Raw genomic sequence first — 23230 nt, forward strand, 5'->3', positions numbered from 1 at the left:
TGCATGTCTAAACGTTTCCTATAAGAGTGTCTAAAATAGAGAAGATATTCCTTAAACATTCTAAACATTGTTTCTTGTCTCTCCCTTTTTTGTTTCCAGAGAAGCTTGGATGACCTGGTCCCATGTGACATTTTACCGTGTGACCTCTAACTTTGCCCTTACTCCCTTTGCCTCCTCCAGAAACCACTAGAAGACTCAGAGCTGCACCGTTAACCAACAGGAGGGGAGAGACTCTGTGGGGTGTGGCATTAGCATGCGTGCACAGCTGGACAGGAGGTGGAGCAGAAGTTAGAAGTGTCTGGACTATGGCACCCACCCACTGAAATCTAGCCTGAGGCCTTTGGGTCTTAGGAAACTCCTCAAGAAGAATAAATAATCAATTGGCCCTGGAGGGACTAGGAAAATAAAAATCCTTGAATTTCGGGAGCGCTTGATGCCATCAGAGTTCTGCGACACCACATTTTGTCGTTCCTACTGTTATGTGCCCCAGAGTCACTCTGATACCCCAAACTCCAAGTCAGGTTTGCAAGGGTTCCGCTCTGCTGCACCAGCTCTAACCTCCTCCGTGTTTCTGAACCTGAGGCCCCCAGACCCAAGCTGAGCGTGGTTCATGAGTGGCAGAGGTGGTGGCCATGCAGACGGCACGTCACACCTCCTTCCTGAGCTGGCGGAGGTCTGCGTGGGCCGGCTGAACCTGTGTCTACCCTTGCAGGCAGATTCCCCAGGCGACGGCATCCATGAAGAATGGCAAATGGGAACGGAAGAAGGTGAGTAGCCTGCCTCGCCTCCCCCACCCCCAGCCCAGTGCCTGAGGTTCACTCCTGATGCTGACTTTGGCTTCTTTGCCTGTTTGGCTGTAGTTCATGGGAACCGAGTTGAATGGAAAGATCCTGGGAATTCTTGGCCTGGGCAGAATTGGGAGAGAGGTGGCCACCCGGATGCAGTCCTTTGGGATGAAGGTAAGGGGTCAGCGGCCTTTCTGTAGAAAGTTTGGAAGAGGCAGCTTTGTTTGAGAGAAGCTGAAGGCTTTGTCCTAAGGGTCTGACCTCCCCCCCTCCCCGCCCCCACTCTGAGAACCCTGACTTAAATAGGCGGTAAAGCCAGGGAAGGAGGGAGGGATTCCTGCCTATGTGGACTCTTGAACTCAAAATCTGCAAAATCAAGAAATGCTTGGTGGAGGTGCTTCAGCTGGGGGCGGGGCGGGGGGAGTAGGAATAGCCCTCAGTCCCAGTGGAGCAGAGAGGGGTCCTGCTCCTGCCAACCTTTCCTCCCCTGCTGTGAGGGCCACCTTCTTTGCTTTGTCTGTCGCCTGTGATAATTCAGAAAACACGAGCAAGTTGATAGCTTTACAACAGAGCAATTCCATCCATCTAGTTCCCCTCCACACTCCAGAAGAGATTGAAAGGCGCTTGTCTGTACACTGATATGATTGTAGAGCCAGTGGTGGCTGGAAGACCCCATACGTTTCTTGGAAGTCATCCCTGACCTCTGCCCCCTGATAGGGCCCTGTCTTATCCTATCCTGGGAGGCTTCTGGTTGAGGGAGGGTTGTCATCAATAGCAGAGCCACCCCTGGGGACGTGGCAAAGGAGGACACTCAGCCAAGAGAGGGATCCTCAGTGTCGGCCACAGTGACAGGCATCTGGCGGGGCTGGCGGGCATCCCCGTTTACAGTGGCTGTGAGGGGATTGTGGGTTCAAATTGCAACCAGGGAGGCTTTAGTTAAACATTAAAGAAAATAGCTTTGAAATCAGATCTAGAAAATTTTCATAACATTGTTACAGAATTTCCCATTTCTCCCTTGCTCCCTCCCTCTCTGTCTGTCCCTCCCACCTTCATAGAGTTAGAGGGGCCTTACAGATGAACCCTTAATTTTATGTTGACCTCTGGAGTTTACATTTTTGCCAAGGGCTCACAGCGAGTGAATGATAGCAAGAACGCAGGTGGGCACCCCACTAAACCACGTTGAGCTGCTTTCTGCCTCCTGCCTGCAGTCCCCACCACATTCCGGTCTGCTGCCATCTCTCCTGGGAAGGGCAGGTACACTTCCCTAAATCTCTGAGAGCGGAGGGTGTGGCCCAGCAGGATCCACTGATCAGGAAAACAAACCAACCCCACCTCTTCCTGTGCCGGGGAGGCCTGATGCCAACCCCACAAAGAGTACTTTCTCCTCCTGCCTCTTTGGTGAGGGATCAAGGTAAAGGTTTAGCTCACAGGGAATTCTGATCATCTAAAAGCAGGGGTCAGGGGTCAGGTAAACTCAGAGGACACATTGCCAAACAGGTGAGCCCGGGTTTCATTGCTGATGCAGTAACTTTGGAGGGAAGAAGTTCCAGGCCCAGCGGCCATTCTCTTATTGGTACTTTTACACCCTGGCCCTGGTGCCATCGCACTTCGGATTCTTTTAATTCAGGGACATGTGTTGTCTAGGACTTGAGACTTTGGCAGTGACTTAACCCAGACAGAAGGCCTCACCTCATTTCCTCAATAACTGATGTGATCAGTCAGCTGTCTGTTCATCTGGCGACACTCGATTACTCGACTCCTGCAGGAGCTGCTTCTGGGAGGCCCAGGGGGTGGAGAACCTTGAGCATCGGCAGTGGAAGTGACTGACACCCTCGGACATGTGTTTGACTCAGAGAGACGGCTAGAACCTGCTCATTGATGTTAATCTGTGTTCCTGGGCACATCCTGCGTGGTATGCCCACGTTTGGTGTGGCTGCCTCACTTTCGGGGGCTCTGTCAGGCCCCCTTCTGAGACATGCTGTTGTACACCCCTGAAACATGCCGTGGTTGGTTTCCCCCACCCCAACCCTCGAGCTCCCTGGCCCTGGTCGCTCTGGAGGGACTCAGGGGGACTCTCTTCATGTTCAGCTGCTCACTTGGATGGAGCTCCCTAACACAGTTTGGGTCCAGATGGATTCTGTCTCAGGACAGACAGATTACAGACCTGTAAGCCTTGGTTGATGTTGGAGGGGTCCCTCCTGGAGAGCACGATTTCCTCAAGGGCAAGGAAGGAAGATTCTTGAATGCATTGCAGAAGAGATGGTATATCAGCTTCCAGATAGGAAGCAATGCTCAGTGTTTGCTAAACGCGAGGTATTTTATTCACTTATTTAGTAGACTATAAAATTACACGGTGGCCGGGGCCACCGCTGGAGCCCGGGTCCTCTGCACAGAAACTCTGGGGCGGGTCTTTGCTAGACGGTCATTGAGCTCCTGACAGGGAGACGTGGTGAACACCGTCTCTCCGGAGGCCCGGGGTGAGACGGCTGAAAAGGTGGCCTTGGCCAAGTTGCCCAGGGTGGCAGTGCAGTGCCTGGCTGAGGTGTAGCAGCAATGAGGACAGGCCATTACCAGCTGCTTCTTGGGCACAGGGCCTGAAATGATACTGTCACCGAACAGTGAGTAGGGTCCTGCTGCCCGCCGCCACCCCCTAGGCAAAATTCCAGAGGCTAAGGGTTGGTGATCAAGGAAAGGAGTCTGTATTCAAAAGCTTCCCAATTTTGGATTAACAACTTTCAACATGCAGTAGTCACCTAAGCCTATGGACCAAAGCCTATCTTTAACTCTTGAGTTCCAGCTTGAATCACTTGAGCCTATCAGTTAAGGCTAAAATCTTTAACTCTTGAGTTTCCCTGTCATTTCCCCTGTTAGTTTTTAATTAATTATCTTATTTCTATAAGGTTAGTTTGCAAACTGAAACATCGTAAGGTTCAAAAGCTACACAATTTTGGAAGAATGGCAGGCTTCTGCCTCAGAGCCTGTCCCCTCTAGAACACCCAAAGAAAAATAACCCCGCCACCCTCTGCCAGGCCAGACCAATCCTCGGCTGTGCCCAGAATTCCTTCTCCCATTTAAAATACCATCCTTGGGAAAACGCTGGTGGCTGCAGCGTGATCATCCAGGCACCCCCAAGGAATAGAAAGAGCCAGCCTCTGCCTTCCTTCTGTTTAAATCTTCTGGCCCATAGTTCTGGGCACAATGGAGGCATTCAGCTTCTCAGCCAATCCCATCCTATACTGTTTATTATTGCCTTGGGCAACCTCCTCCTACGGCCCCTCCTTTCTCCTCCCCAGTAATCTGCTGAGATTTCTCTGTATCAATACCAGTGGCCAGCGGGGTGGGGATGAGGCGCACCAGCACGGAGCCACCGCAGCAGCTGGAAGGGGACAGTGTGGAGCTTCCTGACCTTGTTCCCCCAGCAGCCTCGCTGCACTGAGACAATAGAGAGCTTGGCCAGCATGATGGCTGCACGGGTAGCAGTGGCTCCTGCCCTTGGGAACTTAACACCCAGACCAGCGTGCCCATTGTGGTCCCCAATGGCAACAAACACCTTGAACTGGGTCCTCTGACCTAAGCAGGCCTGCTTTTGCATGGGCGTAGTCTTCAAAACCTCGTTCTTGAAGGTTACCCCCAGGGAAAATGTTGATGAGCTCAGATTCTGAGGGGCAGCAAGAACAGAAGATCTCCTCCAGGGACTTGATCCTCATGCCCTTGACCAGGCAGCCCATCTTGGTCACATGAGTCCACTCCTTGTCCTTGGCCCTGCCTCAGTGAGCTCCGGGGCCTTGGCCTTGCATGCTGCTGCTGAGTCCTTCACAGAAGCCGCCAAAGCCTCCCGCAGCACCAGCGTCTTCTGCTGTTTTCCTCTGAGAAGAAAGCACAAGTTACTTTAAACTGGCCTTGTTCTGTCTTTAAAGATTTTATTTATTTATTTTTAGGGAGAGGGGAAGGGAGGGAGAAAGAGAGGGAGAGAAACATCAATGTGAAAGAGAAACATCGATTGATTGCCTCCGGCACGTGCCCTGGGCCAACCGGGGTCTGAACCCACAACCCAGCCGTGCGCCTTAGCCTGGAATTGAACCAGCGACCTTTTGCCTTGTGGCTGACACCCAGCCAACTGAGCCACACGGGTCAGGGCAGCCTGACTCTGTCTTTGGAAACTGGTATGTTACTGGTAGAGCCAGAGGTTCCTAGATGTCAGTTCTTGGGCTAGTTAAAATTGTATGTTAGTCATGTAGTAAGTGAAGACACTGTCATAAGAATTAAAGAGTGTGTAGATAGGGTCTCCTTGATCAACCATCCCAATTCCAGTGTCTTCAGGTAACGCCAGTTTGGCCTGTGCCGTCTCAGACTTTCTCCTATTCCTTTGTATGGAATGCGTGCATTCTCCAGAGAGAGTAGTGCGCATGGATTTACCATGTTTTTAAACTGTTGTGTGGAAGTCTGTTCTGTGGATAAATTGCCTTTTTTTATTGGGCCATTCCCTTAGAGATGGACATTCAGAGTGTCTGTAAATGTGGACTTTGGCCAGACATCACTCAGGTCTTTCATGATGCCCTTGGGGAGACTGAGCTTGGTGCTAAGGGGTTAGTAACTGGTCCAAGGGTGGATCCTTTCCAGTCTGGAGGGAGATTGTGCAGGGTGGTGCAGGGTTCTGCTTTATCCGCCATTCTCATGGGTAGCCTGGATGACTTGTCATTGGTGAATGATGGGAAGCCGGGAGAGGTAGTTAACAGTGCAGTGTGCAGACTCAGCTCCATAAAGACATAGGCAAGCTAGAATGGCACCCGAGCAGGGAATTTAGCTAGAATACATATCAGTGCCCTACCTATGGGCCCCAAACAAGTAGACATGTGTTGTAGTGTGGAGATGTTTATAAAAAGCTTTTCTAGGGGAGGAGGCCTCTGATTGACAAGAGTACAGTGTGGTTAACAGTGGCACGGCTGATAGAAAAATGTAACGTGACTTTGGCAACATTAAAAGAAGTATGGCTTCCAGAGCAAGGGAAGTGACATTCCTCATGGTTTCTACTGGTCAGACTTTCTGCGAGCACTGTGAGTGGTCGAGGCTCCCGTGCTCTGCAAGACTGTAGCTCTGGAGGTAGAGGAGACGGCGAGGGTCTCAGGGCTGGACTTCCTAAGGAAGGGTTGAAGGTCCTGGGGTCACTGAGCCCAGACAAGACTTGGTAGTCACAGGGGAGGCCCTTCAAATAGCTCCAGACAGAGCTGGCCCCGAGTGGCCTGGGTGGTCTTGGGAGAGAGTGAGTCTCCCGTCACTGCAGGTGCACGAGACTGGGTAACCACTGGTTGAAGAGGGGACCTGAGCACTGCACTGGCAGAAGGGGTGAGCCCTGATACGTCTGGACATCCGTCACCCTGTGGAGAAGTCCTCAGCAGTGAGTTCCCTGTGCTGTCCCGGGCAGTGATGTGAGAGTATTGAGGGCTCTGGTTTGGTGCAGTAGCTGGGGAGAGCCCCTAACTGGAGACTTGGAGTAGACCAGCAGGCGCAGGGGACACTCTGAGTCGTTCCGGCTGGGCTGGCTGGGGCGGAGCTGCAAAGCGCATGGAGGTTATTTTTATCATCCCCTTCTCTCCCTGGCACCTGGGGTCTTGTCTTGTGCCTTGATCTGTCGCCCAGGCTGTTAATCACTAAGGAGGCTGTTAATGAATGGCTAACATCTGACCCCTTTCAGGGTGTCAAGATTTAAGAGTTGACCCCTTCATATCACAGGAGTTGTAGGGAGAGACTGTCTTGTTCACAGGTTGGGGATGCACTGTCCCCTTTCCCTCCTTTCTTTGTGACTGTCTGGTCACGTAGGGAAGGGGGATCCTAGACCTGAGCTCTAGAGGCGGGAGCTTAGCCAGGTGTCTTCCTGCTACCACCTGGTGTGCGTGCACTCATGTTGTGGCTGGGGAGGGAGAGCCCACCTACACTGCCCCTCCCAACAGGCACAGGCCGAGGAGGAGCCTTGTCCAGCCACCGTAGAGCCGCTGCTGACTCGCTCTAGGTCACACGACACAGATGCAGGTTTCAGGGAAATTTTGGCAGCTGGCGGCCTGCTGACGGTCTGAATCATCTGGGTCTTACTCTGTAACGTTTTCTTGAAGCTTTTTCTCAAAAGTTTGAGAATCTCAGGTGTTAACTTTGGAGACATAACTCAGTCACGCTGGTATCGTTACCCAGAGGAGACAAAGGGTGGGACCCAAGTCAGGATCCCGGGTTTCGGCATCATTTACGTTACAGGAAAAATCCGGTTCTTCTTGCCTCCGCAGTAAAGAATTACAGATCTGGAAGTGTACTAGCGTGAAGGCAGGGTTTATTGGTGGTACATTCTCAAGAAAGAGAGTGGGCCTTGCTGGGGCGAGGGGAGAGAAGCATAGGTTCGGGATAAAGCAAGGCAGGGGTGGCAAGAGCGTCAGGTCCTTTGTTCTGAGGACTTACGTAGTTGGCGGGATGGGGTGAAGAAGTTACATACTGATGGACGGGTAAATGCGGTGCCAGCTTCCCCGGGGGGATGCAACTACCCACACTTAGGTATGGGAGGGGGCCTGTCAGCCCGAATCCTTATCTTGCTCCAGACTCTATGTGTTCATCTTGTTGTAAAACAGGAGGCAGTTAGTTAAAGCTGGAGCAGTTACCCGAAGTTACTTATGGGCTCTCTGTAAGCATCAGAGACTCCCTCATGAAACAGATAGTGACCAGAGGCAGGCAATTAACCAAAGCTGTTTTATGGGCTGCTTTGGGCACCATGGACCCTCTCCCACCTTCCAGGCCTTGGGATGAAATCACAGTTTCAAGGCTTTCCTTCCCAGGAACGATACACAGAATTTCAGGGACTGCCCTCCTCCCGTGCTAACGTGATGTTTCCTGTGATGTCGAAACTCCTGGCAATATTACTGGACCAGGCTCAGGCCTGCTGAATTAGTGGGTGAGACATGTTTCCCTCCTCATCCCTGCCTTGGTTTACCATCCTACCATTCTGCCTAAGTGCTAAAAGGCATTTCCTGGCAACCAGGATGCTAGACACGGGCCAATAACAGCAGCGTGGTCTCAGAGTCCTTCCTGTGCCATCTCCTGCCTCAGTATGTCCTCTAGAATGTGTTAAAAGGCCCAAGTCAGCTGGGAGCTGAGCCTTGCCCTTGTTTTCATGGTTTTCTGTGAGGAGCAGACGAACGTCTCAAGTTGCTTTGTGGCCAGTGTTGTGGTGAATTTGACTTAGCCCAGAGGAATGGACATTGAACTTGAGGCACCAGTTGTCACTGATTCTTCAGCGCCCAGCTAATGTGTACTGAGGTCTGCTGTGTCCGATACTGTGACCCTGGGGAGTTTATATTATTATCTCAGTTGCAGATGAGGAAACCGAGACTCAGGAAGGTTACATGACCTGCTCAAGAAAATCAGACTAGTAAGCGGTGGAGTCCGGCTCAGACTCTGGGTCTCCTGCCTTCCGATCTGGTGTCTTTGCCCTGTACTACCACCCTGCCCCACCCCGGTCTTCCTTCGGACCTGTGTGAGTTACACAGCCCCTCCCTGCCCAGAGCTCTTTCTGCGGCAGAAGCTCTCCTATCCCACTCTGGTAGCAGGAATTCCTGCTGCCCCAGAGCAGTAGTTTTCAAATTCTTCCCAGAGCCTCAGGCTCTAGAAAGGTGCCTCAGGGACATGGGAGGGGTTGGGCCTTCACATCTGTAGCTTTGAATTAATCTGATTTTACCACTGAGCTTCTGTTTAAGATTTCATGGGGGGGGGGGGGGGGGCAGAGTTCCAAGGCTAAGCCAGAAAATTTGGCTGCGGGGTAGAGAGTGGGTGTGGCTATTGGAGCCCTTGTCCCTGGAAGGCGGCTTTGCTGTGCTCCATCTGCTGCAGACCTGGGGCCTGGAGAGGGCAGGACTGGCCCCCGAGCTGCCTTCCTGAGGCCCTTAGAGGGCTAGGAGGTCTCCTTAGAGTTCCACTTGAAAAGCTGGGGTTCTTACCCTGGCTGGTGTGGCTCAGTGGGTTGAGCGCTGGCCTGTGAACCCAGTTTGATTCCCGGTCAGGGTACATGGCTGGCTTGTGGGCCAGGTCCCTGGCTGGGGGTGTGTGAGAGGCAAGAGGCAACTGATCGATGTTTCTCTCCTTTTTCTCCCTCCCCTCCTCTCTCTGTAAAAATAAATGAATTAAAAAAGAAAAGCGGGTGTTCTTCTGCTGCTCCAACCTCAGGGGTCTGTCCTGGGGCTGTGATTAAGATGGGGAGTTCTTTTTTTTGTTTTTAATGATTTTATTTTATTATTTATTTTTAGAGAGCCAGGAAGGGAGGGAGAAAGAGAGGGAGAGAGACATCATTAGGTAGTTGCCTCTTGTGTGCCCCCTACTGGGGACCTGGCCAGCAACCCCGGCATGTGCCTTGACTAGGAATCCAACCAGTGACCCTTTGGTTCGCAGGCCAGCACTCAGTCCACTGAGCCACACCAGCCAGGGTGAGGTGGGGGGTTCTTTATTTATCTCCCCAAGGCTCCTCTGTGGAATAGTGTATCCGAAATTGCCCCAACTGTTGCGCATTCGGACATCTGACGCTTTCCAGGACACAGCAGGACCCCACTGAGGCACTGGTCTTTGGGCCTGGTATCACCTTCCTCCCCCCCCACACCCCTTCATAGTCTCTAGGTACAAGGTCCCCAGTCTTAGGCGAGCTCAGCTCCTGTCTGCCCTGGGCGTCTCCAGTGAGAAGGAAGAACAGTTTTCTCCCCAGGTCTTTCCCTGCAGAGTGTGCAGACAAAGCAGATACTGTCTCTGTGCCAGAGAAAGCAGAGTCCGGGCTGTGAGGGGGTGTGGGGGACACTTATCTCCTCCCGTCCCCACCCACTTCCCTTCAGCCCCAGGCAACACCGGGCCAGCCTCTGCCTGGGACCCTTCCTCCAGGCAGTCTCCCCTTCCCCCTTCTTGCCTTCTGAGAGCTGGGGGTTCCACAGAGTTGTGTGAACCTGCTCCCTCAGACTTGGCTCTGTGACCTCTGTTGGTGTCCGGTCCTCTCCCCTTTCTACATGAAAAAATACATCTGGATTAGAGATAATGGGGCCATTGTTCCAGCCAGCCTCTGAGCCCGAAGACGAAGAAGACGAAGAAGACGTGAGAGAATATGTGCAGACTCCTCTCTCCTGCCTGGACAGTTCATCTCCCCACGAGAAGTGAGCTTCTCACTGAGGGGACGGCCGTGGGCCTGTGGTGGTCCCCAGCTGCTGGTCCCACAGGGCACCGGGAGGCCACCTCCTGCCCCCAAAGCTCCGCTGGTGGCTGGGCTGGCGCCCACGAGGCTTTCTGTCTTCCACAAGGAAAACGTGATCCAAAAGCTACACTCATCCATAACCGTTTTCAGTTTCCGCTCCAGAAGCTCTGGATTCCATACAGCCATCTTCTTTGCCATTATTTTCTGAAATATAACTTTATTTCTATAATTTCAAAAGAAATTCATAATCAGTAGCAAAGATCTAAAAAGCATAGGAAAACACAAAGTAGAAGAAAATGAATTCCACCGCCCCGAGAAGACCACTGTTTAAGTGTTACTATTCTTTCTGTTTGCTTTTGTTTAATCCTGGGCCAACTCTGAACATTCTCCTCTCACTGTTAGGGAAATTTTCCTTTCAAGGAATATTGAACTGTTGGAAGTTAGAGCAGGAGGTGACTTTGAAACCACCCACCCAGCTTCTTACTTAGGATTGAGACCCCAGGTCCCAAGGGCACCAACATGAGCCTGGCCACAGTTGACATCAGCTGAGGCAGGACCAGGTCAGGTGTCCTGGTTCAGAGTCCCATGTCCCCTGGGTCCTGCAGGCCTGCCTTCTTTGAGATTCTTAGAGCTCCAGCACCTTTCCCTCGAGTCAGCATTGCTGACAGGCGCCGAGTGTCTGGGTAGGTCTTTGCTGTTGCAAGAGGTAGATGCTTTGCACCTGTTGCAGATGCTTCCCAGCTGCTCATGCTGCCTTGGTCTCCTTCAGTCTTGCCCTTGCTCTCAGTGAGGCGTGTCTGGCGGCCAAGCTGTTTCTGATGTAGGAGAGATGTTTACATCTGAGCCTCGTTTTCTCAGGGGGGCTGCGGGCCTCCCCGCTCCACTCCAGGTTAGCGAGTGCGCACTAGGAGTGCAGGCTCTGGAGTCAACACTTGCTTCTGTCCCAGCTGTGCCCCTCACTATTTTTGTGACTTGGCCAAATCACTTAACGTCTCTGCCTTAGTTTCCTCATCTGTCCAATGGGGGAACAGTAGTAGTACCTGACCCCTCAGGTACTACTGCGTGCACCTGACCCATAGTAAATGCTACCTCAATCTTTGCCATTATTACCTGTCACTACACGGCCTTTGTTCCTTCCTCTGAGCTCTGTCTTCTCCAACTTTGCTTCTTTCTTCCCATCACTATATGCGATGACCTTCGGCCGATTTCAGAAGGTTGATGAAGCTTACACCCCAAGTTGCCTGCCTGCCCCCGTCTCCCAGGAGTCAACCTTCCTTCCCTCTCTGCAGCCTCAGGGAGGCCCCTCTGCTTTGGGGGCCCACCCCTCCCCAGACCAAGGTCCTTGTTGGGCCCTTCCTCACCCATGATGCTTCGATGTCTCACTTTTTTCCTCTGATGTCCTCGCTCCCCACACCCATTGGCCCTGCCTTGTCGAAAGCATCTGTCATTAGTCCTTTACACCCTCCTGTGATTAATCACTACGATATACTATCCAAGACTAGCCACGTCTTAAGCCTTATAGAAAGTAACTCAGGCCAGGGACCATCGTCTCCCTATTGGTGTCAGCACGGGTACTTCACCCCTTCCCTGACGACGAGTCCTCGGCGCCCCCGCCCCTGCACTCCTTCAACTAGCCAGCGCCCCTTCCTGTGTTCCAGCCCTGTGGGTTCTCCGACTGCCGCCAGCCTCTCCCCTCCCTTTCCTGGTTGTGCCCCATGCTGCTCCCCCACATGGCCATCCTCTTTCACATGGGCTCCTGCTTTCTAAGGGCTTCTAAGTTGCACCTTGTCTGCACAGAGCTGCTCTGCATTCGTGGTTAAGAACGTGCAGGCAGACACAGTTCCCTGTCACCTCGGCCCTGCCCCCTCCCAGCTTGTAAGCCCCGCTGCCTCCAGCTCTGAAGTGGGAAGGAGGGTAGCACCAACCCCGTTGTCGTGTTGTGAGAAGTAAACTCGTGTCTGCCAAAGGCTTCACATAGTGCTTGGTGTAGGGAAAGTGCGCAGTGGTCGCCATGATTAATACTACACATACCAGTAATCAGTAATGACACTCCCTCTCTCACCTATGACCAGACTGTAGGGTATGACCCCATCATTTCGCCAGAGGTCTCGGCCTCCTTCGGTGTTCAGCAGCTGCCCCTGGAGGAGATCTGGCCTCTCTGTGATTTCATCACTGTGCACACCCCTCTCCTGCCCTCCACCACAGGTAGGTGTGGTCCACAAAAGCCGCAGACCAGACCCTGGTCCGTAGGCATCAGATGGGAGGGGTGACCCTGCAGGGAATTCTCAGGTGAGCTGGGGCAACATGTGTGACCAGTGCCCTGTGGACGCTTGCTGGGGCCACTGCAGACCTTTCTGATTCCGGCCCCACCAGAAACAACAATAGCTCAGGGACTTGACTTCTAGCATGTTTCCAAACTGAATCTGGCCCCGAGCCCCTGACAAGGGAAAGGTGAGACCAGAGAGGCTCTTGTCCAGAAGGAAGGAGGCCGGTGGGGAAGAGCTGGGCAGGGAAGGGGGTCTGGAGCCGGATCCAGGCACTTGGGGTCCTGGCACCCTCACGGCACCGTCACTGCAAGCAAGCTCTCCCCTCCCTCCCAGGCCTGCTGAACGACGGCACCTTCGCCCAGTGCAAGAAGGGGGTGCGCGTGGTGAACTGTGCCCGCGGAGGGATCGTGGACGAGGGCGCCCTGCTCCGGGCCCTGCAGTCCGGCCATTGCGCAGGGGCCGCGCTGGACGTGTTCACGGATGTAAGTCTGCTGCCAGCGGGTAGGGGGAGGGGAGGGGCAGGAGCTCGGGGGCTCAGGGTGCCGAAAGCCTTTCCGGTTACAGTCTCTGGGGCTGCAGTAAATGGGAGAAATGGGCATATATGTGTCAAAAATAACACCTTTGTGCTTGGAGGAGCCCTTGCAGAGTCTGGTCCAGCGGCAGCTATGTTCTCTGCAAAACTTGAGCTTTAAACAGGACCCGTGGTCTGCTCCTCGGCTGCTGCCGGGTTGATAACTTCAAAGAAGACAGCAGCAAGTCAGTTCTGAGGTGGAGGATGTGGGGCAGGGAGAGGGGGTTTCATGTAAGGTTCAGGTCTCTGATGAAGTGAACCCCACGCCTGGTCTACCCAGTGTCCACTGGTTTTCCTTTCCTTCTTCTCTATGGAGAGTGGGAGAGGAAGCCCCAGGCCAGTGGTTAGATGGGGTCTCCCAGTGCCCGGGGCGGGGTGAGGGGCTGCTCTCCCTAGGGCTCCCTCATGCACTCCCCGCCCACCCTGCCGTCACAGCAGACAGAGTGATGAAGGGTGCATTTCTACTTGAATCCAGTGGCCTCTCTTAAACATCAGAGATCAGGGAAAGGGCGTGGGCTTTGGTGAGGCAGTGGGCAATCGCAGCACGTATAACAGCTGTGTGGCCTTGGCGAGTCCCCTGCCCACCCTGAGCCCCCGCAGCACTCAGTCTACTCCCTGCCCAGGGTGGGCAGTGCACTGGGTTTGTGTTCTTGGTAACCTTTCTCAGCTAGACCGTCGGGTCCCTGACGGCAGGTGTGCGCCGCTGTCTCCCCAGCACCGCGCCTTCCCTGCTCTCCTCGGCCTCCACAGAGCACTGACTGCCACACCCTGGGACTCACCAGGTGATGTGGGAGCCCACGGAGCCCTGGCCTGAATGGCTGGGCGAGGCCTAAGTTACATTCCCAAGGGCAGTACTTGGTGCTCAGTGAGCAGAGGGGTGGAGGCACCGGGCGGGCTGCCTGTCCGGTGAGAACCACTGTGTGGAGCTCCTGCAAGGAGCGTGGTGGTAGTGATGTAAGGATGCAGTGAAGGAGGGGGGTTTCAGGAAAGAACAGCAACAATGATAGTTACCGCTGCTTCAGAACCTCTAGCATTACATCCATGACGCTGTTAATGAGGTAGGTGGCACTAACCCATTTTATAGACAGGGAAACTGAGGCTCACAGAGATGGAGATTTGCCCAAAGGCACAGGCAGATGTGGTCCACGGCTCTGTCCACAGCTTTGCTGTGATGGGGCATCCATGAGGAGGCCGGTTATGGAGTCGAGTGACCACCCTGACAAAAATAGAAGTACAGTAGAAGGCGACATCCCTCCCACCTCGCTCCCCTCTGACTTCTCTCATGCCCCGGGGCAGTCCACGGCAGCCAAGCAAAGGTGTCTCTTTCTGGGCAGGAGCCACCACGGGACCGAGCCTTGGTGGACCATGAGAACGTCATCAGCTGCCCCCACCTGGGCGCCAGCACCAGGGAGGCCCAGAGCCGCTGCGGGGAGGAAATCGCTGTGCAGTTCGTGGACATGGTGAAGGGGAAGTCTCTGATGGGGGTTGTAAGTATCTGCCGGTGGGTGGGGCTGGTGGTCCGGGAAGGGAGCGGGAGTCTTGGTGACGGGAATGGGGACAGCAGGGACCAGCCGAGGTGTGGTGCTCTGGGTGCTGAAGATCAGGGATTCCCCTTGGGTCAGCCTCTGGGTGGGGTGGCTGGAGCTGGCCTGCCCCTCATCCCCGTAGCTCTAGCCTGGCATTGGGGAGCCCAGCTCTGCCCTGATAGACTGTAGCCCCGCGCAGAGCCTGCAGCTCTTCCCAGTGCCCAGTGTTCAGAGAAAGGTTCCTTTGTTCTCCGGAGCCTTGGGAGTGAGGGAGTGTGGCTGGGTGAGCGCAGTGGGGGCGGGGGGCAGGCGGTGGTTTGTGGAGGAAGCCCGTGAGGACGAGGGCGCTCTCACCTCAGAGCCCTGAGCACTCCTGCCCATCGCAGGCCCCTGGGTGGGGACTCACCTGTGCCTCTGACCTGCCCCTTCCTCCCACGAGGAACCCCCAAATGGTGGCTTTGCCCGGAGCATTTACTCAGTGCTCTCAGATTAGAGCGAGTGAGGGTGGGGCAGGGCTGGGCCACCCTGACCCTGCTGGCTGACCCTCCGCACAGGGATTTTCACTGATAGGACAGAACTGTGGCAGGAGAGACACAAGCCGCTTGGTTCAGCCCCTTCAGCTCTGGGTGGACAGCCCAGCTCTGAGGGCCACCCTGTCCTCCACATCCTATAAGGGAACCAGCTGCTGCCCTGCAGGAGGACCCCTCAGGACCAGCTGGCAGCGGTCAAAGCACACTCGTCCTGTCTGTCTGTTGGCTTCTCAGGACAGGGCACACTTTCTCACTGCCTTCGCACAACCGAGGCCTCTGAGCAGGTTCATGCCTCCCGTGTGATGCTGTTCGGAACCCAGGCTGAGGTTTGGGCTGTGACTGCTGGCAGCCAGCGTGGGCTCGGCTTTTCCCCTCCAGCCATTTCTCAGGCAGGTTTCTGCCCTCGCTGTTGCAGCAGCTGGGAGACAGTCACATTGTCATTAGGTAGGGGTGGCATTTCAGGCCTTTTTGTGAAGGGACTGACTCTTCTAACACCAGCTCCATCACATGGAACCACAAAATGTCCCCATCTTTCGAGGTAAAAGTCCCTTGGTCAAAATAGTTAAAATTGGGCAAATTTAACTCTCCACCCAAAGCAGCCGATGGTCTTAGGTTAGGCTTTTGGAAGTAAAGATGTTTAGGTCATGTCGAACCTGTGTCTCTCCCTACTTCTTTACCGTGTCCTCTTCAGTTCAGTTCTGTTCCAGCCCTAGACACTGACTACCATTAGGGTTAGGTTGGTGCCCAAAGGCACCCTGCTTCCTGGAGCCCTCCTGCTTCTAGAAAAGACTGAGCCTCCTTGTATTGGGCAGACCTGCCATGAGCACCCCCCAGAGTTGGGATCTGCAGGTGCTGCACAGAGGTCAGAATCCAGGTAGGGTGCCTGCTTCTAGAAGCTTCTTAATTGCATACCTTCCTCTACCTGCCACAGGCTCCAAGGCCACCCAGCAGTTTTGCAACACTTTGGCTCTGCTCCCAGCAGCTGGCCTTCTCTTGTCCCATCTCCTGGCTTGCTGCTGCTCTTTTCTGGATCCCCTGGAGAGGCGAAAGGGGAGCACTGGACAGGGAGGCCCTCACCAGGCCGCCGCCCATACGGCAGGGTCTGGTGGGAAGCCCCTCCTTCTTGGTCACTTGCGACATCTTGATGCTGTCTTCTAATCCCCCGCCAGTTCATCTTTATGAAACGGGAATGCAAGCATCCGTGTTTTCTGTTTCTCACATCTTGTAGCAGCCTGTCGATTTCTGTCAAACTCAGGTTTCTAGTTTAAATCCTTCTTAGGTGGTTCTTTTCACAAGTGGTCTCACGAAAGAGGCTCGGAGCCAGAGCCTCTTGAACCACAAAATGGGATAGAAATGTTGACCCAGGATAAGCTGGCTTTGTTACCACACCCCCGGTGGGGGTCCAGCCAGCCAGACCCCAGACTTACAATGTTAGCAGGATATGTGGCTTCCACCTCCTTCAACTGCCCCTTGTGCCTGTGGTGGGCTTCACAGGAGTTCATGTTTGAAGAGTGAGGGAATTGTCAAAAGTATATGAATCCATCCAGCTTTATAAATTGTGTTAATTTGGTCAAAGTGTTTAATGACAATGTAAATACTTCCTTTAAAAAAAAAAAAGTCAAGATTCAAAGTGAAAAAGAGGAAAGCATATTAGGAATGCCACCCAGAGAGACCTTCCCCTCTGTGTCCAAGCGATGTGGGGGTGGGGCTGGCTCCGTTCCAGGAGGGGGAAATGCCTCCCTAGTCCCCACCCCATTCTGGCAATTCGGAGTGGCCTTAGCCTTTGAGGCCCTTTTCTGTAGCTCTCTTCAGCTGCGGCAGCAAGAAGTGATCCTGCTGTTGGCTGATGGAAGCTGTCAAACCCTAGGCACCGAAAGCCAGCAACGGACCTTGTTTGGACAGGTGTGCCCTGTCCGACCTCTTCTAACCTCCGCCCTACCTCCTGTCTCTGCAGGTGAACGCCCAGGCCCTTACCAGCGCCTTCTCTCCGCACACCAAGCCTTGGATTGGCCTGGCAGAGGCTCTGGGGACACTGATGCAAGCCTGGGCTGGGTCCCCCAAAGGGACCATCCAGGTGGTAACACAGGGTGAGCCGGGGACACTGCAGAGGGCGGGGGAGAGGGGCGCGGACTCTGCACTCCTCTCGGTCTGCCTGTTGCAGATCAGACGGTGAGGGACGCGGAGGTGGCCCTGGTCTTGGGACTCCATGTCTCACATTCTGAGTGTGACTCACTTGCTGCTGAGTTGAGACAGAAGAGAATTGGGACCAAAAGTCATTGGGAAATAGACTTAATTTTCATAAATCATGTTTGTGCGGTATTTTAAAGATGTGCGTGTTTGGGGTGCAAGACAAACCTCCACAGAGACAGTTTCACGTGCGGCGCGGTAGGATTGGAGGCGGGAGTCCTGGGTGTGATTCTGGTTTTGACCCTGTCACGTACCTGCTCTGTGACTTTCCCATCTCTGAGCTGTGAGTTCCTCCATGTGTGAAGTGAGAGTCAGGGTGGGTGTGCCAGACGAGGTGGTGGGGACATTCTGTGCTGAAGGACAGACTGGCATGGGCCCTGGGACTGGCTGATGGCCTTGGGCATTTGTTCAGCTGTGGCAGGCGTGGGAACAGAACAGCGCCCCCTGTTGGCCCATCAGTGACTGAGCAGGCTTCAGCCACCTTTGCGGTCAGTCCAGCCCTCTGCAGATGTGCCTGAGAGACCAGAGAGGTGCCCAGTCCCCTAAATCTTGCAGAAGCTGCCCCCCCATTGATGGTTGGGCGTGGGACTCCCTTGGGGAGAGACTGGAGTTGGGGCAGGAAGGCCCAGAGTATCATTGGTCCTGGGCAAGGCCCCAGAGGCAACACGAAGGGGAACTGGAGCACAGCTGCTTCAATCACCCCTTTCTTCTTCCATGGCCTGAGGCCAGCAGGGGTGTGAGTGCCAGGGAGGGGTGGGAGCAGTACTTTTCTCAAGCGTCCTTTTGGAGGATGACAGGCAGGCTAAGGTGGCCAGGCCACAGCAGGTGTGTGAGGGCACTGGATTTGGGCTGAGTTTTGGAGAGGAGTTTTCAGACTGGTTGAGAGTGTCCCAGGGTCCTGACCTGGACAGGGCCAGGCCTACTGACCCACAGTGTCTCCACCCCCCAGGGGATGCAGGGCTGCCCAGGCAGGCTGGCCCCGGGCCCCCAGCTGTGCAGTGAGGAGCCTGTGACCCAACGCTGGGTGCCAGGGTCCCCTGCCCCTCCCGTGTTGCTCAGTAAACAGCAACCTTACATCTTTTCGGTCCCCAGGAACATCCCTGAAGAATGCCGGGAACTGCCTAAGCCCTGCAGTCATTGTCGGCCTCCTGAAAGATGCTTCCCATCAGGCGGACGTGAACTTGGTGAACGCCAAGCTGCTGATGAAGGAGGCTGGCCTCAATGTGGGTGCCCCCCGCCCTCCCCCACCTCCTCACCCTGTTGGCCCTGCCTTTCTCCTCCCCCTCCATTTGCAGAGCGGTCTGGCAGACAGCCTGCTCGGTGGGTGGGGCCCTGGGTGCAGTCCTGCCTTTGACACTCTGTACCCATGAAGGTGGCGTAAGTTAAGTCTCCGTCTGTAAAGTGGGGATACCGCCTGACTCCGAGCGTTGCTGTGCGTGAACTAACGTGTGAGAAAGTGATGTGCGTGTACGTGCTGTGACAGCGCCTCATTTCACAGCCGAGAAAACGGAGGGGCCAGGCTGCATCTGGCCAGAGGATGGGAGTGAGCCCAGTGCGCTCAGCCTGACTCCGCCCAGTGCTCTGTTCACCAGAGAACCGGTTTCTTGCTTACCTTGCAAACTCTGCTGGAGCTCTCAGTACACCCTCTTAGCCTCTGCTGTCCCCCGTGGCTTTTCTTTGGCATCTTTCCCTTTGGTTCCCTTTGTAGATCAAAGTCCATGTTTCTCAGCCAGTGGGAGCTGGCAGAAGCAGTGGGAGCTGGCAGAAGCAGTGGGAAGTGGGGCTCTCATAGCCCCCCTCTCCACCCGTACATTCCAGTCAGGCCATGGGTTGTGTGTACGAAGTGGCCAGGAGGGGCCAGCCAGACTGGGTCACCCTCCAGGCAGACCTGCTAATCCAGGTCGTCACAGCCCTGCCTCCCCCTCTCCTCCCTCACTCCTACCCCTCCCCTCCAAGCAGTTACCTGTACCTGGCAGACCTGGCCTCCTTTAGGGGGGCCACTGATTGACTGTTCCAAGAACCTACTGTTCAGAGGCTCAAGGCTTAGCCCATTGGCCCTCGCCCCCTGCCCTGAGTTGCCGACCGGGTTGGCCAGGCTGAACCCCTACAAATCAGCAGTGGGACCGAGGGAGAGGGTAGGTGCGATGCAGACAGGAGACATAACTATGTCTTGTCACCTGCATTCTCTCTGCAGGTGATCACCTCTCACAACCCTGCTGTGCCAGGAGAGCCAGGCTGCGGGGAGGGCCTCCTGACCGTGGCCCTGGCAGGTGCCCCCTACCAGGCTGTGGGTTTGGTCCAGGGCACCACACCCGTGCTGCAGGCACTCAACGGCGCTGTCTTCAGACCAGAAGTGCCTCTCCGCAGGGGTCTGCCCCTGCTCCTGTTCCGGGCTCAGCCCTCCAACCCTGCCCTGCTGCCTACCGTGATTGGTGAGGAGGGGCCCACAGGGCTGGCCAGTGTCCTGAGGCAGGGGTGGTTGGTTGGGGAAGGGGGTCTTTTGTCCTGGGATTGGGCTCCATAGACCTCTCCAGCCTCGGGGCATCTCTGGATCTGCAGAAGACAGAGGGTCTGTCACACTGGTTACTGGGACATGGGGAAGTAGATACGGAGTTCACAGGGAAGTGCTGTACCTGAGGTTGCAGGCAGTGTGGTCGCAGGGCAGTGTGGCAGGGGTTGGACCCCAGAGCCCCTGGGCTGCTCACCGTGTGAGGCGCACAGTGTGGACCTGCTCACGGAGCCACATCCCAGGAGCTCGGCCGTGGAGGGCGGGTTTCCTTCTCCTGACCGCAGCCAGCCTGTCGGGCATGCCCACCTGCCCCAGTGCCCTGGCGCCCCTGCTGCTGGGAGCTGGGAGCACTTCCTGGCAGGGAGTGTCCTCAGAGGGCCTCATTTCCCCATCTTGCCAGCCGCCCGGAGGAACTTTCCCCTGCTTTTCTCTCACTGTTGGTCTGGGTAACGCTGGCAGCCTGCAAGTCAGGCTGTCGTGCTAGCGCTGTGCCTTCCTGCCTTGTCTCACAGTCAGGGAGTACTGAAGCCTCTGGGACAGCGAGGGAAGCTGCACGGGTGTTCCCTCGCTTGGCTCTCTGCATCTGACACCGTCACCCAACATTGCAACTTGGATCACAGCAGTCCGAGACTCCCAGCCCCTCGCTTCTCCTTCCCCGTGCCTGTGCCAACCAGGGGTTTTTTCTTCCCAGGGCTCCTGGCAGAGGCAGGTGTGCAGCTGGTGTCCTACCAGACCTCGGTGGTGGCAGATGGGGAGACCTGGCACGTCATGGGCATCTCCTCCCCACTGCCCAGCCTGGACTCCTGGAAGCAGCATGTGACCGAGGCCTTCCAGTTTCACTTCTAACCTTGGGACTCTCCGGGCCTGGCCTCGGGGGCTTTGCGACCACCAGCGGGAGAGCACATGCCTGGGGCTGACACTGCTTATGTGGTCTGACCCCTGTAACACAGCAATAGCCACGTAATAAAGAGCCCGCCCCCAGCCTCCTCGTCTTCGTGTTTTCATTACTCGCAAGAGCTGCTAGAAGGTGTCCACAGGCAGCCACAGGTTGGCTTTGGCCTCGGGCGGCTGGGGCGTGGGGCGGAGGGTGTGGATGGATGGGCGAACTGCAGGCAGGGTTTCAGATCCCTTCCATCAGGGACTATACATACACAGAACAAATGGGTGATTTGCCTAAGAGGAGCACGGCACCCCAGGCTTCTGCAGAAGTCTGCACCTGGCGGGGGACAGGGCACGCACAGGTCACTGGGAGCACTGTGGGAGGTGCCACAGCAGGGGCCTGCGAACTCTGCGGAGCCCAGGGGAGGGAGCAGTCCAGCCGAGGATGGTCTCTGAGACGTCTGAGAGGATTTCATGAAGGGAAGAAAGCAAGGTGTGGGGCATGGGAAGATTAGGAGAGTTTACAAAGCCAGCTCTGTATAGGTTGGAGAGTATATCATTTGATGTTTGAAAGATGACAGAATGGTGCTCCCTGATCCTAAGGATTTCACCTTTTGAGGGTTTTCCCTGTTAGTAGGGATGATGCATCTCTACCTTGTGCCCGGCAGCTTCTGAGACTGCTGCCCAGGTTTAAAGCCTGGCACAGGGCATTGATGGGCAGGGACAGGAGCGAGCCCTCCACCTGGGCCTCCATGCTGTGGTTGGGCTAAAGGGTGGCAGGAGGGCCACCGGGAGCTGCTGTGTTAGTGTCGACAGCTCAGAGGACTGGCGTGTTGTCACCTGGCTGCAGCAGACCCAGAAGGGGATGGGCCAGGACGAGGCCAGCGAGGTTGGCTTTGAGCAGCTCTGACCTTCAATGTGGTGTTTTAGGGAAGTAACAGGCAGTTGGCAAGGCCTGTTCTTTTCATCCCTCTGCCTTTGAGGAGATAAGCGGGTCTCAGTCTTTTCCAGAGAACTTACACTAAAGAGCCTTCCCCTTGTGACACTCAGCCAGGTCTGGACAGGGTGTCCTGACTCCGGCCACCTCCCCCTCCTACTGAAGAGAGATCTGTGCGCCACGTGGCGTCTGGTTGGGGGGGGCGCACTTGAGCCCACTGAGAGCTGAAAAAACAGGCAGGAATTAATGAAATTAAACATTGAGCTGAATTTTCAGCCTTAGCCTCTTCCCTCCAAACTCCCTGATCAAGCCATATTCTGTGCTAAGGTGGCCAGAACAATTCTAGAAACCCAAATTACTCGAGCATCCCACGGCATCTTCCCAGACAGGAGTGGCCCGTCAAGGCATGAGGCAATTTCACTGCATTGCCCTGTCTAGTGACTGTCCACGTAAATTTTCCCAAATTTAAAATGCCAAGATTGTTAAAAAACCCAGCTAGTGCTCCACAGGAAGTGCTGTTTGCTCCTCTGTTACTCTGCTTTGTGGCATCTCTGTACTGCCTGACTTTACAGTGGAATTTCGGTCTTATGGATCTGGGCCGGGAAGACTCTCAGTCAGAAGGTTCTCCCAAGCTCAGGGATGGAGGCAGCAAATGCTGGAACAGGAGGGAACTGGCCTCAGAATTGCGGGATGCTGAGATCTAGAAATTGTGTGTGTGTGTGTGTGTGTGTGTGTGTGTGTGTGTGTGTGTTCAAGTGCCGCCTGGAGACCTGGGGTGGTCTGGGGTCAGTGGGCTGGATGGACCATTCTCCACCTCTGTTTTACTATCACATGTCGAGTGCTGTCGCTTGGGATGAACACACCATGGCTCCATGTCTTAGTCTAGGAATCACTTCCTCTTTCCTTCTCTGGGTCCCCCTGGCTGATTTTTTGCCCACACTGGGAAGTTCTTTCTCTGCATGATGTTGGCTGTCCTTATAGTGAAGTGGCGACGGGGTGACTGGAAAATCATTCCCTCCTGGTCGACCTTGCACAAGGGGAGAGGGCTTTGTTCGGAGCTGACAGGAGTCTGTTTCCATGACATGGACCCCAGAGCGGCCAGAGGGAGGCATAGGGCTTGGGGTCAAAGTCAGTGGAGAAGGGTCATTGAAGGCAGTGGGAACCTCTGTGTCGGTGGCAATGACCAGTGTCATCCTGAGTGCCCTGAGTTGAGCCAGGGCTGACTCCCAGCCGGTGTGCAGGGGTATGGGCAGCATCCATTCAAACCGGCCAGCACCCCGATATCTTCACTGTTAAATATTTTTAACATCATCCCCGTGCTTTGTCCAAATGACTGCTGAGTGGAGGCCGGTCTGGCCCGGCAGCGGGTGCTATGGAAGGTCTCGGTTGCTGAGGCTGATGGAGGCAGTTCTAGCATCAAGAGCCACCCCCCCCCCCACCCCGTGAACTACAAAGGCAAGTCCCAGAGTCTCTAACCTGGAGAAGGCAGGTGAATATGGGCTTTCTCCCGCAGCTACTGACACTACTCAGAATATCTCAGGGCATGTATTGTCCTGCCAGGCATGTCAATTAGACTGAGGGCCCCCAAACAGCTTGCGGGGGGAGCAGGCAGCAGGGGTTAGCAAAGGGCTGCTCAGGGGCAGCCACAGCTGGTGTGATAGAGCGGGAATAGAGCAAGCACCTGGGGGAGAGCCTGGGAAGGGAGTCAGCTGATGCTGGATTAGCTGCTCAAATCGAGGTCTATCTCAGATTTTCTGGTGCCTGTTGGGACATGAACAGCTTTGGGCAAAGAGCAAAGTGGGCAGGCCCAGCACCTCATTCCCCTGTGTCCGTTACCCCA

At 55.0% G+C, this 23230-nt stretch overlaps 1 protein-coding gene across 1 annotated transcript in view; it reads left to right on the forward strand.

Annotated features, from left to right (window-relative positions):
- PHGDH (phosphoglycerate dehydrogenase) overlaps nt 1-20556 on the forward strand; it is a 34144-nt gene extending 13588 nt beyond the window's left edge. Inside the window, exons 4-12 of the mRNA XM_053914834.2 lie at nt 713-767; nt 861-959; nt 12057-12189; nt 12585-12733; nt 14157-14309; nt 16833-16965; nt 18158-18288; nt 19260-19497; nt 20266-20556. Of these exons, the coding sequence (XP_053770809.1) occupies nt 713-767; nt 861-959; nt 12057-12189; nt 12585-12733; nt 14157-14309; nt 16833-16965; nt 18158-18288; nt 19260-19497; nt 20266-20420 (1246 nt within the window). The 3' untranslated portion in view covers nt 20421-20556. The remainder of the gene's footprint in view (nt 1-712; nt 768-860; nt 960-12056; nt 12190-12584; nt 12734-14156; nt 14310-16832; nt 16966-18157; nt 18289-19259; nt 19498-20265) is intronic.
- Nucleotides 20557-23230: the final 2674 nt, after the last annotated feature.

This window comes from Desmodus rotundus, chromosome 12 (assembly GCF_022682495.2).
Source record: "Desmodus rotundus isolate HL8 chromosome 12, HLdesRot8A.1, whole genome shotgun sequence".
NCBI lineage: Eukaryota > Metazoa > Chordata > Mammalia > Chiroptera > Phyllostomidae > Desmodus > Desmodus rotundus.